At 44.9% G+C, this 18857-nt stretch overlaps 1 protein-coding gene across 1 annotated transcript in view; it reads right to left on the bottom strand.

The window, feature by feature from the left end:
- Positions 1-5509: 5509 nt before the first annotated feature.
- The window catches only part of LOC124017038 (cadherin-17-like), a 37225-nt gene continuing 23877 nt past the window's right edge, over positions 5510-18857 (bottom strand). Inside the window, exons 8-19 of the mRNA XM_046332389.1 lie at positions 18380-18579; positions 16101-16232; positions 15801-15951; positions 11461-11661; positions 11295-11371; positions 10671-10859; positions 9854-10098; positions 9628-9764; positions 9295-9519; positions 9083-9193; positions 8848-8964; positions 5510-7838 (exon numbers count right to left, since the gene is read on the bottom strand). Coding sequence (XP_046188345.1) covers positions 7753-7838; positions 8848-8964; positions 9083-9193; positions 9295-9519; positions 9628-9764; positions 9854-10098; positions 10671-10859; positions 11295-11371; positions 11461-11661; positions 15801-15951; positions 16101-16232; positions 18380-18579 — 1871 coding nt within the window. The 3' untranslated portion in view covers positions 5510-7752. The remainder of the gene's footprint in view (positions 7839-8847; positions 8965-9082; positions 9194-9294; positions 9520-9627; positions 9765-9853; positions 10099-10670; positions 10860-11294; positions 11372-11460; positions 11662-15800; positions 15952-16100; positions 16233-18379; positions 18580-18857) is intronic.

Below are 18857 nucleotides of genomic sequence, written 5' to 3'. Positions count from 1 at the left end.
AGCCCCCGACACATAAACTACTGCAGCATAAATACTGGAGGCTGAGACAGGAGGGGTCAGGAGACACTGTGGCCCCATCCGAGGACACCCCGGACAGGGCCAAACAGGAAGGATATAACCCCACCCACTTTGCCAAAGCACAGCCCCCACACCACTAGAGGGAAATCTTCAACCACCAACTTACCATCCTGAGACAACTGAGTATAGCCCACAAAGATCTCCGACACGGTACAACAAGGGGGGAACCCAGACAGGCCGACCCAACAGTGAATCAACCCCCCAGGTTTACATCTCCCCCAACGGCCCAAGCCCCAGCAAGCCAGTGACTCACGTAACAGGGTATCAACACAGGTATCTTTTGGTTATCACTACGGCAACAGCTTCCAGGAACGACACAATATTTACATCTTACAGTTATTCAGAAAATAAGCAAAAGGAATAGAACAACAATATGTACATAACTGCCAAGTGGTACCCACACATATTTACACTGACAACCCAACACACACAACTGGACTCTACCCACACATATTTACACTGACAACCCAACACACACACACTGGACTCTACCCACACATATTTACACTGACAACCCAACACACACACACTGGACTCTACCCACACATATTTACACTGACAACCCAACACACACACACTGGACTCTACCCACACATATTTACACTGACAACCCAACACACACACACTGGACTCTACCCACACATATTTACACTGACAACCCAACACACACACACTGGACTCTACCCACACATATTTACACTGACAACCCAACACACACACACTGGACTCTACCCACACATATTTACACTGACAACCCAACACACACACACTGGACTCTACCCACACATATTTACACTGACAACCCAACACACACACACTGGACTCTACCCACACATATTTACACTGACAACCCAACACACACACACTTTTTTGCACTAACTCTCCTGTACTGACACTATGCACACACACTGGACTCTAACCACACAGCCATACACACATATATAACACGCGCACACATGCATACTGACGCCACTCACACACACAGAGACTTTCACACTCACCACATACGCTGCTGCTACTGTCTATTATACATCCTGTTGCGTAGTCACGTTACCCCTATATATGTACATACAGTTGAAGTCAGAAGTTTACATATACCTTAGCCAAATGCATTTAAACTCAGTTTTTCACAATTCCTGTCTTAGGTCAGTTAGAATCACCACTTTATTTTAAGAATGTGAAATGTCAGAATAATAGTAGAGAGAATTATTTATTTCAGCTTTTATTTCTTTCATCACATTCCCAGTGGGTCAGAAGTTTACATACACTCAATTAGTATTTGGTAGCATTGCCTTTTTTGTTTAACTTGGTTCAAATGTTTCAGGTAGCCTTCCACAAGCTTCCCACAATAAGTTGGATGAATTTGTGGCCCATTCCTCCTGACAGAGCTGGTGTAACCGAGTCAGGTTTGTAGGCCTTCTTGCTCACACATCCTTTCTCAGTTCTGCCCACAATTTGTCTATGGGTTTGAGGTCAGGGCTTTGTGATGGCCACTCCAATACCTTGACTTTGTTGTCCTTAAACCAATTTGCCACAACTTTGGAAGTATGCTTGGGGTCATTGTCCATTTGAAAGACCCATTTGCGACCAAGCTTAAACTTCCTAACAGATGTCTTGAGATGTTGCTTCAATATGTCCACATCATTTTCCTCCCTCATGATGCCATCTATTTTGTGAAGTGCACCAGTCCCTCCTGCAGCAAAGCACCCCCACAACATGATGCTGCCACCCTCGTTCTTCACGGTTGGGATGGTGTTCTTCGGCTTGCAAGCCTGCCCCTCTCTCCTCCAAACATAACGATGGTCATTATGGCCAAACAGTTCTATTTCTGTTTCATCAGACCAGAGGACATTTCTCCAAAAAGTACGATCTTTGTCCCCATGTGCAGTTGCAAACTGTAGTCTGGCTTGGTGGTTTTGGAGCAGTGGCTTCTTCCTTGTTGAGCCGCTTTTCAGGTTATGTCGACATAGGACTCGTTTTACTGTGGATAGAGATACTTTTGTACCTGTTTCCTCCAGCATCTTCACAAGGTCTTTTGCTGTTGTTCTGGGATTGATTTGCACACCAAAGTACGTTCATCTCTAGGAGACAGAACGCATCCACCCTGAGCAGTATGATGGCTGCTCGCTCCACCACTCACTAACGCACAACATGGAGGTTATTTACTGATCACAGATCAGAGTTTACCTTAAGGTTTGTGTCTACACAGCCCAGACTCCACGCTCTGACACCTCTTCGTGCGTAACTAATAGTAAACATCATCTTGTTTCCGTGTGCGTGAGCCTTTCTCTCATGAGACCTGCATTATCCTGCTGTCTCCCTGTGGAACAGCGATGGTGACGGGGTGGAGGAGGCTCTTCCTGTTATGTCACATCCTTGTCCCCTGGCTCACCCCTCTGCACACACACACACTGCTTGTCACTTGTGTTCGTAATGTCTTTACAGGAATTCCTCTGGCCGTGTCACAGTTACATGAGGGCATCTTGCAGGTCTGGACCCTGTTAGCTACGTGTTGTGTTTTTGTTCTGAAAAACTAAACTCTTGTGAAACATATACAAAACAAACATGTAGACTCTATTGTCAATGTTAAAAGACCTTCATTTCCTCACAAAACAGTATTTTGTGTCTTGCTGAACAGCGTGTTGATGGTGTTACATTAGATTTTTTAAGTTGAATAGGAATTTGTAACACACACAAACTGGCATACAAAATCACACACATGCACACACACACATGCACACACACCACACAGTTAAAGGACACCCCTGTAAGGACCGTTCTGGTGATATGTGTTGCATGGGCGGAGAGATCAGAGGTCAGTTGATGGTCATGAGAAGCTGTAATGACACAAACACACACACACTGACCTGTATACATTTGTGTTTTGTAACAGTAACGACATCCTATCACTTCATCTCTTCTGTCTCGCGTCTCTCTGGTGGGTGTGTTAGGGTCTGTTGTTGTGGAATGCGTTATCAGGGTACGAGAGCAGAGTGGACCCAGGGGTAAACAACAAAAGTTGCCTGATGCATTTTATGAGCTCTGAAACCTAAACTCCACTCTGTCTCCACACACACACTAGGCCCGTTTATACCTGCATGGTTCTAACTTGCGTTTTTTGTCCTGATCTTGTCCACATTCTGATTGTGCCCACATTTTTAGACAGTCAAAAGGCATATTGTGATCTGATTGTGATCAGATCATCCTGCCCACCTCCGGAGGTAGTCAGACACACATTGTGATCTGATTGTGATCAGATCATCCTGCCCACCTCCGGAGGTAGTCAGACACACATTGTGATCAGATCATCCTGCCCACCTCCAGAGGTAGTCAGACACACATTGTGATCTGATTGTGATCAGATCATCCTGCCCACCTCCGGAGGTAGTCAGACACACATTGTGATCAGATCATCCTGCCCACCTCCGGAGGTAGTCAGACACACATTGTGATCAGATCATCCTGCCCACCTCCGGAGGTAGTCAGACACACATTGTGATCAGATCATCCTGCCCACCTCCGGAGGTAGTCAGACACACATTGTGATCAGATCATCCTGCCCACCTCCGGAGGTAGTCAGACACACATTGTGATCAGATCATCCTGCCCACCTCTGGAGGTAGTCAGACACACATTGTGATCAGATCATCCTGCCCACCTCTGGAGGTAGTCAGACACACATTGTGATCAGATCATCCTGCCCACCTCCGGAGGTAGTCAGACACACATTGTGATCAGATCATCCTGCCCACCTCCGGAGGTAGTCAGACACACATTGTGATCAGATCATCCTGCCCACCTCCGGAGGTAGTCAGACACACATTGTGATCAGATCATCCTGCCCACCTCCGGAGGTAGTCAGACACACATTGTGATCAGATCATCCTGCCCACCTCCGGAGGTAGTCAGACACACATTGTGATCAGATCATCCTGCCCACCTCCGGAGGTAGTCAGACACACATTGTGATCAGATCATCCTGCCCACCTCCGGAGGTAGTCAGACACACATTGTGTCTGGATATCTTACAAGTGTAGAAGGATCTGGACAAAGAAACCATTTCAATCAGAATTATTTCAACCTCTAAAATCATTGACAGGTGCTACCATTAACTGATTACATCAGTATGCATCTTTACAATAAATAAATATTATTTTGAAAGAATAGCTGTGAAATAATTTGCAGAGAGATAATTCGCTTTCATTCTTCCAGTACCATTAAGACAACTCTTCAATTTTTCCCTATCCCCCTCTCTCTCCCTGAGACGAGTCATCATCATTCAGCTCAGTAGCATTGAGGACAGAATGGCAGGTAGACACAAAAACAGGCAGAAGGAGAAAGACCTACATAAACTAATGTATTAATTCTCAGGTGTTATAGCACTTAAATAGCACCTATAATGAGTGTTCCTCATCAGAAGGCTTTTCACAGAGGTATAAAAAGCTGCTGTACAATCAACATGGCGGACTTCTCTGCAGTTATGACCAGAGTAGAGAAGTTTTAATGGTTATTACAGTTACCTCATCACTCCCTGTTACGCACGTCTCTATGAAGAGGGAACGCAACACCCTGCTACAACTAAACTCTCCGTGAGGTGAAGGAGTCTGGACTGTAGACGTGAGTAAGGATGACAACAGGCAGAATGTGGTACCGTTTACAAGGACTTTATTCCTTCACACGGTAATATGGGGAAAAGGGGCTGGACGGAACCAAAGCAAAGAAAGTAAATCTCAAAGCCCCCCCTCCTATCTTACCTGCCTAACCAATACTTACCTAATTTAGCACCACCTGGTGCCCTAACCAAAATACAGGGGGTGGTCCGCCCAGGTCTTACCTATTGTGCCTAGACAATGAATATACTACTGGTATATGTATGCGGGCCTCTTGCCTAAGCACTCCCTAGGTGCCTCCCCCTTCCCCCCTGGGAACAAATGAAACAGGAGAACAAATAGCCCAAAGCACACACACATGCACATAATATTACATTCCTCTCTCAGCCCAAAGCAAACACACATGCACATAATATTACATTCCTCTCTCAGCCCAAAGCAAACACACATGCACATAATATTACATTCCTCTCTCAGCCCAAAGCATACACACATGCACATAATATTACATTCCTCTCTCAGCCCAAAGCACACACACATGCACATAATATTACATTCCTGTCTCAGCCCAAAGCACACACACATGCACATAATATTATATTCCTCTCTCAGCCCAAAGCAAACACACATGCACATAATATTACATTCCTCTCTCAGCCCAAAGCACACACACATGCACATAATATTACATTCCTCTCTCAGCCCAAAGCACACACACATGCACATAATATTACATTCCTCTCTCAGCCCAAAGCAAACACACAGGCACATAATATTACATTCCTGTCTCAGACCAAAGCACACCATTTTACTCAAAAGCAGTAGGTCCAGATAGCCTTTATTCAGACAGACATTTCCCCCACTCCTCTCTCCATTACTGTGTTGCACACACCAAGGTTATAATAGTAAACGAAAACTGAAATGAAAATTAAATAAAAACAAAAATTGGAAAAACAATTGAGTAAATTGAAAAACGAAAACTATACTGGAACTATTATCTTTGACTGCAAAACAAACTAAAATATAATTAAAACCATCATGAATTGTGTTCAGTTGTTGTTTTTCTCCTTCTAAACTTTGTATAAAAATCTAATGTGGTTTTGAAGCTTTTTTCTCTAATGGGGTTTTCGAACTTCTGAATCTGGAGGGTAAATGCTGCCAGTAGATGGCGATGTTTCAAACAGGCCTAGCTGGTGCATCGCTGCATCGCTGCATCGCCAGCTAACGGAATAAATCTGAGGGCGAGCAGGAAGCATGAGCGAGAACAATGGCAGCAGCAAACACAACACCAGCAGTGGTTGGTTGCAAAACACAAAGCCCTGTATGGGATTATTTGGAGTACATTGCTGGAGAGGACAAAAGCAAATGTATTGTAGTGTCAGAAGCTAATAATCCTTTATTGGCTTTATATATCACTTTTCTACCAACTGAGGTACTCCAATGGCTTTACATTGTAGAGGAGGGGGGGGGTGATTAGGTGGTCATGATGGGAATGGGACCAGGTTGATGATGACATCAGGGTTAACACCCTTACTCTTATGATAACACGGACATCTGTTTATTAACATCCCATAATATCCCATCCAAAAGACAGCACTCTACACAGGGCAATGTCCCCTTCACTGCCCTGGGGATCATGGTGCAGGGTAGTATGCAGGGTGTGGAACGCAGCAGTGGTATGCAGGGTGGTACGCAGCAGTGGGATGCAGGGTGGTATGCTGGCTGGCAGCAGTGGGATGCAGGGTGGTATGCTGCTGGCTGGCAGCAGTGGGATGCAGGGTGGTATGCTGGCTGGCAGCATCCCACTACCACCCTGCATCCCACAACCTCAAAGTTCATCTGTACAGCACCCACAAAGAATTTCAGAATAAAGACGGGGAGATAGCTATTGTTTTAATTTTGTAATTCGCTGAGGATTCGACTCCCGGTATCATGTGAACACGTATAAGACGTGGATATATGTAGAATAGCCGACAATGAGCTTTAAAACGACAAATGATTCTCTCTACCAACAAGAAGGGTGTGATGGGTTTGAACAGTTTGGTGGGAATGGATTGTGATGTGGGGGTTTGTTACTACGCCGATGAATGAAAATATCCATCAGGACTTTTACCACCTAGGAAATGTGTGTGAGCGGAGCATCTCAAATAGTACTGGAGTACCCTGCTATAGTCCTACCACACATACATGGCCCCTAGCATAAGGACACTTAAGGCTACTTTCTGTCCCTTCACACAAAAAATACAACTGAAACTGAAACTACAACTGAAAATACAACTAAAACTGAAACCAAAACTGAAACTGAAACTACAACTGAATAATATAAAAACAAAATATGTTTTTTATCGTACTGAAACAGAATAAAAACTAGTAAATCAAGTCTAAAACCGAATGGAAACTAAACTGAATTAATTTTTTTAATTGAAAAACGAATAGAAATAAAATTGATTAGAAAATCACAAAACTATAATAAACTTGGTACACACTCAGACATTCACCAGGCACTCAATTACACTGGGCTTGTCAAACAGTTAACACTAAGGGTTAAACTGAGGGATGTTTAGGTGTTGGAACTGTCTCCAACGTGGGTTGTTTTTCCATGGTCATTTCTACTCTTTACTGTAGGCAGTCTTTCTCCCATTCTAAAGTGGTGGAACCGTCCTAATTTAACCCTCAGCTAGCTAGCATCTTCACTAATATCAGGCCTCATCAAAAAAACATCATGGAGTATCAGTATAAAGACAGTATCAACCACAAACAACAGTCAGAGGCAAACGGTGAACTAAAGTCTCTGAGCAACAGTCTACACAATTACAGCAAGCAGCTTGAAATGGAGTGTTTGAACCGTCACACACAGTGCACAGCCAGTCATGACACACTAGCTGAGAATGGACAGTCTAAATTCTAAATATAGACAAAATTCACTATAATAAGTTATTGAGCTGCATGAGCGCGTGATTATGACGAAACCAGGTAGTATTTATAACATGCATACAACCAATCAAAGTAGATCTGTTCTTCAGAAATATAACAATTAAACAAACACATGCAATCTCATATGTTTCTAGAGAATGGCGTCCGTTTCTCCCAGCAAGGCTTTCTTCTGGTTGTCCTTCTTTATACGATGGAAAGCGATGATCAGGACCAGGGCTAGGGAGGAAGTGACATCACCCGTCAATAACAGTCAAAACATATTATCGGAAACCCAGATCTAAAATCCTTCATAATTGCGTTAGATACTCGATTAGTCTGTCAATGAGAGATTAGTCTGTTCATGAGAGATTAGTCTGTCCATGAGAGATTAGTCTGTCCATGAGAGATTAGTCTGTCCATGAGAGATTAGTCTGTCCATGAGAGATTAGTCTGTCCATGAGAGATTAGTCTGTCCATGAGAGATTAGTCTGTCCAGTCTGTCCATGAGAGATTAGTCTGTCCATGAGAGATTAGTCTGTCCATGAGAGATTAGTCTGTCCATGAGAGATTAGTCTGTCCATGAGAGATTAGTCTGTCCATGAGAGATTAGTCTGTCCATGAGAGATTAGTCTGTCCATGAGAGATTAGTCTGTCCATGAGAGATTAGTCTGTCCATGAGAGATTAGTCTGTCCATGAGAGATTAGTCTGTCCATGAGAGATTAGTCTGTCCATGAGAGATTAGTCTGTCCATGAGAGATTAGTCTGTCCATGAGAGATTAGTCTGTCCATGAGAGATTAGTCTGTCCATGAGAGATTAGTCTGTCCATGAGAGATTAGTCTGTCCATGAGAGATTAGTCTGTCCATGAGAGATTAGTCTGTCCATGAGAGATTAGTCTGAGAGATTAGTCTGTCCATGAGAGATTAGTCTGTCCATGAGAGATTAGTCTGTCCATGAGAGATTAGTCTGTCCATGAGAGATTAGTCTGTCCATGAGAGATTAGTCTGTCCATGAGAGATTAGTCTGTCCATGAGAGATTAGTCTGTCCATGAGAGATTAGTCTGTCCATGAGAGATTAGTCTGTCCATGAGAGATTAGTCAAAAAGAACAAGAAAAACTATCAACAACAATACAACGTTTTATGCTACAGTTAGGTCTTCGTTCCTCTATTGTACCACTCCGCCCTCTTCCCTTAAAGTGCAGTGCATAGCAACAACACCAGTGAACAACAGCACCTGTTACTCACCGATGAATCCGACAGTTCCAGCCAGGATTCCGATGGTGGTGGGCATTCCTAACACCCCTACATGAACGCCCGGCTCGGTGAAACAGTATCCCAACTCTGTGCAGTTACACACTCGCACTGTAGGGAGAACACACACATCAGAGACAAATACACATTGGTAAAAGACACCCACTCACAGCTACATGATCTTGTGTGTGATGGGTGCTATCACACACAGCTGGCTGTAACCACTCACCCTCAAACTTCTGTGTGATGCCCATGCCAGCGTTGTCTTTGATGTTGATGGGGATTAGGAAGGTTTTGTCCTCACTGGGAGATTTCTTCAGGGTCAGTTTAGCAGACGTACCTACAGGAAACCAAGGGAAGAGACACAATCCCACATCAACACGGGAGCACATTAATAGACAGGATCTCTAGGAGATGTAGTCTTGTCTAACAAATGTGTACCGTCCACAGCGCTTAGGTCCCAGTTGGGGGACTTCTTGCCCTGTGCCAGGCTGAATGTGAAAGGTGCTCCGAAGGGGTCTGCGTCCGCGTCCAGGGCCGTCAGGACTATAGGCTGAGGCTTCTTCACACAGATGAAGGCCTGGTTCTCTGTCAGCTTGGGGACATTGTCATTCACATCCAGCAGCCTCACAGACACCTCGCGCTCTGAGGACAGCTCTGGATTGGCTGGGTGTGGAGAGATATTATTCATTATGGATATTCTCTAACCTGGACTCAAACTGGCAGTGTGTGGGTCAAAAAAGTATCCGAAATATACATATGTGTGTTCGTCACCTTTCTCGAAGGCGACAACAGTAAAGTGGAAGGACTCCACCGTCTCTCTGTCCAGCACAGCTTTATTCTTTATCTTTATCTCTCCAGTAGCAGGATCAATCTCCAACCAACCCTTAGTGTCTCCCTCCATCTTGAACCTACAATACACACACAGTTAGAGCACAAAATATACACTATCAGAGCCATAACACACACACAACATCAATCCCTCTCATAATGTGATTACAGTATCTCTTTTCCCTCTGGGTCCTTGGCGTCTATTTTGAGCAGTGTAGCTCCCTCCTTGGTGTCCTCTGGCACCGTGACATCCAGAATGTCCATGTCAAACACTGGAGCCTCATCAGCGTCACTGATCGCCACCGAGACCATGGCGGACGATTCAGCGCCGTACTCGAGACCGCTCACCAGCGGCTCTGGGTTACGAGCATCAATCTGTAGCTTATAGGAGGAAGCAGTCTCATAGTTCAGAGGCTGGAGAAAGGAGGGAGAGAGGGGAGGGAGGAAGAGAGAAGGGGGACGAAGGGAGATCGAGGGGGAGGAAGGGAGATGGGGAGGAAGGGAGAGAGAGGGGGAGGAAGGGAGGGGGGAGGAAGGGAGAGAGGGGGATGAAGGGAGCGAGAGGGGGAGGAAGGGAGGGGGATGAAGGGAGAGAGAGGGGAGGAAGTGAGAGAGAGGGGAGAGGAAGGGAGGGGGAGGAAGGGAAAGAGAGGGGGAGGGGAAGGGGGCGGGAGGCAGATGGGGAGGAAGGGAGAGAGAGGTCTGTGAGCATTCTGGAGCAAAATGGAAGCGTTTTTGTGGGTTTGTTTCAGCCTGCTGGTGCTTTAATAATCAATACAACCATAGATCTAGGATCAGCTTATCATCTTTATCATCACCTATTAAAATCTGACCTTTCGTATGTGTTTTCCAGTATGACTGTAAGTCGCTTTGGATAAAAGCGTCTGCTAAATGGCATATATATATATATATATATATATATATATATATATATATATATATATATATATATATATATATATATATATATATATATATGAAGTTACCTTAGCAACAACTAGCCTGCCCTGCCCATTGTCGTCTGTCTCCATGGCGAAAACTCCATCTTCGTTGCCAGCGGTTATGTGGAACTCGATGCGGGAGCTTCCTGTTCCAGGGTCGTCAGCGTCTGTGGCTTTCACTGTCAGGAGGGTGTGGCCTAGAGCTGTGTCTTCAGACAGGATGTGACTACCATACTACAGAGAGACAGAGAGAGAGGGAGAGAGACAGCGAGAGACAGAGGGAGAGAGAGAGAAACAGAGAGACAGGGAGAGAGACAGCGAGAGACAGAGAGAGAGGGAGAGAGACAGCGAGAGACAGAGAGAGACAGAGAGAGACAGAGGGAGAAACAGAGAGACAGAGAGAGACAGGAGAGAGAGAGAGAGAGAGAGAGAGAGAGAGAGAGAGAGAGAGAGAGAGAAAGCAGAGAGAGCAGAAAGAGAGAGGGAGCAGAGAGAGAGAGAGAGAGAGAGAGAGAGAGAGAGAGAGAGAGAGAGAGAGAGAGAGAGAGAGAGAGAGAGAGAGAGAGAGAGAGAGAGAGAGAGAGAGAGAGTATTAAAGGTCACAGGTCAACAACCCATACCAACTAAAGCATCTATGAAACTCAGGTGTGTGTCTCAGGTATGTCTCACGTCATTCATCTCGAAGATGGGCAGCTCATTGTTGATGTCGATAATCTTGATGAGGACCTTACATTCTGTGCTGAAACCTGAGGAAGACATTGAGGCCCATTGAAGCAAACACGTGTCTGTGCTGTTCAAACTTTTAGACAAAGGTCAAGTGTGTGTGTGCATGTACCTGGGTCGTTTACTCTGACAGTGAGGTGGTACTCTGTTGCATCTCTGCGTTGGAGCATCTGCTTGGCCTGGATGCGGCCGCTGATGCCATCAATGGTAAAGACGGAGGATGGGGTTTGGGTCACCAACGAATAGGAGAGCAGTGCGTTGGGTGTGTTGTCATCATCAGCATCATGCACCATCAGATGTCCGACTGGGCTGCCTGGAACCCAGAGGAACCAATCATAGTTATATGAGTTACTATTAGAATGCTTCAGCTCTGAACACACATACCTTTAATATAACAACACAGTCCTAACATCAGCCTCAACACAGTCCTAACACCAGTCTCAACACAGTCCTAACACCAGTCTCAACACAGTCCTAACACCAGCCTCAACACAGTCCTAACACCAGCCTCAACACAGTCCTAACATCAGTCTCAACACAGTCCTAACACAAGTCTCAACACAATCCTAACATCAGTCTCAACACAGTCCTAACATCAGTCTCAACACAGTCCTAACACCAGCCTCAACACAGTCCTAACACCAGTCTCAACACAGTCCTAACACCAGTCTCAACACAGTCATAACACCAGTCTCAACACAGTCCTAACACCAGCCTCAACACAGTCCTAACACCAGTCTCAACACAGTCCTAACAACAGTCTCAACACAGTCCTAACACCAGCCTCAACACAGTCCTAACACCAGTCTCAACACAGTCCTAACAACAGTCTCAACACAGTCCTAACACCAGCCACAACACAGTCCTAACACCAGCCTCAACACAGTCCTAACACCAGCCTCAACACAGTCCTTAAACCAGTCTCAACACAGTCCTAACACCAGCCCCAACACAGTCCTAACACCAGTCACAACACAGTCCTAACATCAGTCACAACACAGTCCTAACATCAGTCTCAACACAGTCCTAACACCAGTCACAACACAGTCCTAACACCAGTCTCAACACAGTCCTAACACCAGCCACAACACAGTCCTAACACCAGCCTCAACACAGTCCTAACACCAGCCTCAACACAGTCCTTACACCAGTCTCAACACAGTCCTAACATCAGTCACAACACAGTCCTAACACCAAACACAACACAGTCCTAACATCAGTCACAACACAGTCCTAACATCAGTCTCAACACAGTCCTAACACCAGTCACAACACAGTCCTAACACCAGTCACAACACAGTCCTAACATCAGTCTCAGCACAGTCCTAACACCAGCCTCAACACAGTCCTAACACCAGTCTCAGTCTGAACACAGTCCTAACACCAACAACACAGTCCTAACACCACAACACAGTCCTAACACCAGTCTCAACACAGTCCTAACACCAGCCTCAACACAGTCCTAACACCAGTCTCAACACAGTCCTAACATCAGTCACAACACAGTCCTAACACCAGCCACAACACAGTCCTAACACCAGCCTCAACACAGTCCTAACACCAGTCTCAACACAGTCCTTACAACACAGTCTAACACCAAACACAACACAGTCCATCAACACACAGTCCTAACCCCAACACAGTCCTAACACCAGTCACAACACAGTCCTAACATCAGTCACAACACAGTCCTAACATCAGTCTCAACACAGTCCTAACACCAGTCACAACACAGTCCTAACACCAGTCTCAACACAGTCCTAACACCAGCCACAACACAGTCCTAACACCAGCCTCAACACAGTCCTAACACCAGCCTCAACACAGTCCTTACACCAGTCTCAACACAGTCCTAACATCAGTCACAACACAGTCCTAACACACAAACACAACACAGTCCTAACATCAGTCACAACACAGTCCTAACATCAGTCTCAGTCTCAACACAGTCCTAACACCAGTCACAACACAGTCCTAACACCAGTCACAACACAGTCCTAACATCAGTCTCAGCACAGTCCTAACACCAGCCTCAACACAGTCCTAACACCAGTCTCAACACAGTCCTAACACCAGTCTCAACACAGTCCTAACACCAGTCTTAACACAGTCCTAACACCAGCCTCAACACAGTCCTAACACCAGTCTGAACACAGTCCTAACACCAGTCTCAACACAGTCCTAACACCAGCCTCAACACAGTCCTAACATCAGTCTCAACACAGTCCTAACACCAGCCTCAACACAGTCCTAACATCAGTCTCAACGCAGTCCTAACATCAGTCTCAACACAGTCCTGACACCAGTCTCAACACAGTCCTAACACCAGTCTCAACAGAGTCCTAACACCAGTCTCAACACAGTCCTAACACCAGTCTCAACACAGTCCTAACACCAGCCACAACACAGTCCTAACACCAGCCTCAACACAGTCCTAACACCAGCCTCAACACAGTCCTTACACCAGTTTCAACACAGTCCTAACACCAGCCCCAACACAGTCCTAACACCAGTCACAACACAGTCCTAACATCAGTCACAACACAGTCCTAACATCAGTCACAACACAGTCCTAACATCAGTCACAACACAGTCCTAACATCAGTCACAACACAGGCCTAACACCAGTCACAACACAGTCCTAACACCCGTCTCAACACAGTCCTAACACCCGTCTCAACACAGTCCTAACATCAGTCACAACACAGTCCTAACATCAGTCACAACACAGTCCTAACACCAGTCTCAACACAGTCCTAACACCAGTCTCAACACAGTCCTAACACCAGTCACAACACAGTCCTAACACCAGTCACAACACAGTCCTAACACCAGTCTCAACACAGTCCTGACACCAGCCTCAATACAGTCCTAACACCAGTCTCAACACAGTCCTAACACCAGTCTCAACACAGTCCTAACATCAGTCACAACACAGTCCTAACATCAGTCACAACACAGTCCTAACATCAGTCACAACACAGTCCTAACATCAGTCACAACACAGTCCTAACATCAGTCATAACACAGTCCTAACACCAGTCACAACACAGTCCTAACACCCGTCTCAACACAGTCCTAACACCCGTCTCAACACAGTCCTAACATCAGTCACAACACAGTCCTAACATCAGTCACAACACAGTCCTAACATCAGTCACAACACAGTCCTAACATCAGTCTCAACACAGTCCTAACACCAGTCTCAACACAGTCCTAACACCAGTCACAACGCAGTCCTAACACCAGCCACAACACAGTCCTAACACCAGTCACAACACAGTCCTAACATCAGTCTCAACACAGTCCTAACACCAGTCACAACACAGTCCTAACACCAGCCACAACACAGTCCTAACACCAGCCTCAACACAGTCCTAACACCAGCCTCAACACAGTCCTTACACCAGTCACAACACAGTCCTAACACCAGCCCCAACACAGTCCTAACACCAGTCACAACACAGTCCTAACATCAGTCACAACACAGTCCTAACATCAGTCTCAACACAGTCCTAACACGGGTCACAACACAGTCCTAACATCAGTCTCAACACAGTCCTAACACCAGTCACAACACAGTCCTAACATCAGTCACAACACAGTCCTAACATCAGTCACAACACAGTCCTAACATCAGTCACAACACAGTCCTAACATCAGTCTCAACACAGTCCTAACACCAGTCACAACACAGTCCTAACACCCGTCTCAACACAGTCCTAACATCAGTCACAACACAGTCCTAACACCCGTCTCAACACAGTCCTAACATCAGTCACAACACAATCCTAACACCCGTCTCAACACAGTCCTAACACCCGTCTCAACACAGTCCTAACATCAGTCTCAACACAGTCCTGACACCAGTCTCAACACAGTCCTGACACCAGCCTCAACACAGTCCTAACATCAGTCTCAACACAGTCCTAACATCAGTCTCAACACAGTCCTAACATCAGCCTCAACACAGTCCTAACATCAGTCACAACATAGTCCTAACATCAGTCACAACACAGTCCTAACATCAGCCTCAACACAGTCCTAACATCAGTCACAACATAGTCCTAACATCAGTCACAACACAGTCCTAACATCAGTCACAACACAGTCCTAACATCAGTCACAACATAGTCCTAACATCAGTCACAACATAGTCCTAACATCAGTCACAACACAGTCCTAACATCAAAGTCACAAGATACAAGACTTTTCACACATTTATGGAATGCACATCAGGGTCAATGAAATGTAAAAGTAAGTATGTGGACACCTGCTCGTCAAACATCTCATTCCAAAATCATGGGCATTAATATCGAGTTGGTCCCCCCTTTGCTGCTATGGCTTAAATAGCCGAATCCACTCATCTAAAGGGGTGTCCATATACTTCTGGCTGTGTAGTGAATCACACATCTCCAACCTATCACACACACACATCCAGTAGTTAGTTACCTGTGGGTTCATTCTCCTGCACTTCAAACACACTGAGTTCCTCCTCACAGATTGGAGCGTTATCATTCACATCGTCCACCACCACCTGCACTTCCAGGGGAGGGTCTACCTGGTTACCATAGCTATCCTCAGCAAACACCACCAGGATGTACTGGAACACACACACACATTTATTTTTTAGTTTTTAGGTCACATTTATTTTTATATAAACTATCCAGTGATGGACAGTACTCCATTAAAAATGCTGCTTGGGACCAGAGTGTTAGATAGTGATTGTGATGAGGAGGACTAGCTGGTTACCATGGCCTTGTCCTCTCTGTCCAGCTCCTCAGTCAGCAGAATGTCTCCTTCCTCTGTGACATTGAAGGGGAACGTCAGCTCCCGTTCTTTCTGTACCAGCCTGTAGAAGGCACTGGGATCATTAGACTGGACCTGCAGGGAGACATCAGACAGTCAGACAGTCAGACAGACAGACAGTCAGTCGGACAGACAGACGGACGGACGGACGGACGGACGGACGGACGGTCGAACGGACGGTCGGTCGGACGGTCGGTCGGTCGGACGGTCGAACGGACGGTCGGACGGTCGAACGGACGGTCGGTCGGTCGGACGGACGGACGGACGGACTGACGGACGGACGGACGGACAGACAGACAGACAGACAGACAGACAGACAGACAGACAGACAGACAGACAGACAGACAGACAGACAGACAGACAGACAGACAGACAGACAGACAGACAGACAGACAGACAGACAGACAGACAGACAGACAGACAGACAGACAGACAGACAGACCAGACAGTTATAGATATGTCCTGTATCTTAACTGCTTTATACGTAACATTTTCTTTTAATCATGCAGTGATGTCAATAGGAGATCAAATGTAAGGTATGCATGCTGATTGTGTGTTTTCTATACAGTCTCTTTAGGTTCTTAGTGTTTTCTAAACAGTCTCTTTAGGTCCTTAGTGTTTTCTAAACAGTCTCTTTAGGTTCTTACTGTTTTCTAAACAGTCTCTTTAGGTTCTTACTGTTTTCTAAACAGTCTCTTTAGGTTCTTACTGTTTTCTAAACAGTCTCTTTAGGTCCTTAGTCTTTTCTAAACAGTCTCTTTAGGTCCTTAGTGTTTTCTAAACAGTCTCTTTAGGTCCTTAGTGTTTTCTAAACAGTCTCTTTAGGTCCTTAGTCTTTTCTAAACAGTCTCTTTAGGTCCTTAGTGTTTTCTAAACTGTCTCCTTTAGGTTCTTAGTGTTTTCTAAACAGTCTCTTTAGGTTCTTAGTTGTTAGGAAATTATGATTAATATGACTGAACAAATCATTTTAAATGGAACTGTAAGTACACTTATACTCTGTTATATTATATCTGATTAATAATATGAGTTCATAAGAAGAAATTGTGTGACAGGACAAGGAGGAATAGAATGTTAATGAACACCATTTCTACTGGGCAGGAACAAATGGGTTGTGGACTGTGTAAACACATAAGGTCGTTAGCCTATGGTTGACCCAACCTGAAACTTAGCTCTGGGGTTTTTAGATTAGGCAGTGAGTGCATTCCTAGGGTTTCTGTTAATTAAACCTGTCAGTTCAGTGGTGATCGATAATGTTGAGGGGTCAAAAGTTATCTGGGAGTGTGTTAGTAAGTTAGAATGAACTCTTCACCTTACTTTGTCCTGTCGAGGGGGGTGGGGGTTCGTTTAAGACAGTGAAATGACGTCATGATCTGTATTTAAACTGATGCTTTTGTTTTGAGTGGTAGCGCGCTCCGATAATAAATTCTATTACCTATTATTTAAAGACTGGTCTGCGTCTATTTTATGCAACAAGAAATCTTACAAATTCTCATAAAATAGATGAAGGGCTTTCAATTGATGAAAGCACATTGGCATAATTAAATTATACTAACATTAGTGTTTTCTAAACAGTCTCTTTAGGTTCTTACTGTTTTCTAAACAGTCTCTTTAGGTCCTTAGTGTTTTCTAAACAGTCTCTTTAGGTCCTTAGTGTTTTCTAAACAGTCTCTTTAGGTCCTTAGTGTTTTCTAAACAGTCTCTTTAGGTCCTTAGTGTTTTCTAAACAGTTTCTTTAGGTCCTTAGTGTTTTCTAAACAGTTTCTTTAGGTTCTTAGTGTTTTCTAAACAGTCTCTTTATGTCCTTAGTGTTTTCTAAACAGTCTCTTTAGGTCCTTAGTGTTTTCTAAACAGTCTCTTTAGGTCCTTAGTGTTTTCTAAACAGTCTCTTTAGGTCCTTAGTGTTTTCTAAACAGTCTCTTTAGGTCCTTAGTGTTTTCTAAACAGTTTCTTTAGGTCCTTAGTGTTTTCTAAACAGTTTCTTTAGGTTCTTAGTGTTTTCTAAACAGTCTCTTTATGTCCTTAGTGTTTTCTAAACAGTCTCTTTAGGTCCTTAGTGTTTTCTAAACAGTCTCTTTAGGTACTTAGTGTTTTCTAAACAGTCTCTTTAGGTCCTTAGTGTTTTCTAAACAGTCTCTTTATGTCCTTAGTGTTTTCTAAACCGTTTCCTTAGTACTGGGACACCTATAGTGATTGTGTGAGTGTGATTTCCACCCCTGCCGTACCTTGCAGATGGGCATGGGGTATATCCCTTTCAACTGTTCTCTGAGGTTGATCGGTCCAGGATTGACCCACAGGTTCTCCTGCACGACAATTTTAACCCTCGTGTTACCGTTGAGAGCGTTCACCGATTCCCCGCCCATGTCCTCCACACGAACAATCAGAGTGAAGTCTGGGTCTTCCAGAGGGTTCAGCCTCCGAGACTCTACAACCACAGAGGAAGAAACAGGACCATTCACAGTCAATACACAGGCACCACCGAAGAAGACAGGCCCAAATGATTCCTTATTTCCCATATGGCACACTGTGTTTGACTGTCGCCCTGTATGTCTATGGAGGAACTGGCCAAACGTAGGGCCCTGGACAAAAGTAGTGTACTAGTAGTAGTGTACTATACAGGAATATCTGAGCATGACCTCGGGGCTCTCTGTGTGACAACACAGGGGTCAGAGGTGAGAGGTCAGGCTGCTCTGGCCAGTGGCC

The sequence above is a fragment of the Oncorhynchus gorbuscha genome, unplaced genomic scaffold (genome assembly GCF_021184085.1).
Source record: "Oncorhynchus gorbuscha isolate QuinsamMale2020 ecotype Even-year unplaced genomic scaffold, OgorEven_v1.0 Un_scaffold_141:::fragment_3, whole genome shotgun sequence".
NCBI lineage: Eukaryota > Metazoa > Chordata > Actinopteri > Salmoniformes > Salmonidae > Oncorhynchus > Oncorhynchus gorbuscha.
Note: the sequence above shows the minus strand (reverse complement) of the source record. Positions and strands in the feature narration are given on the sequence as shown.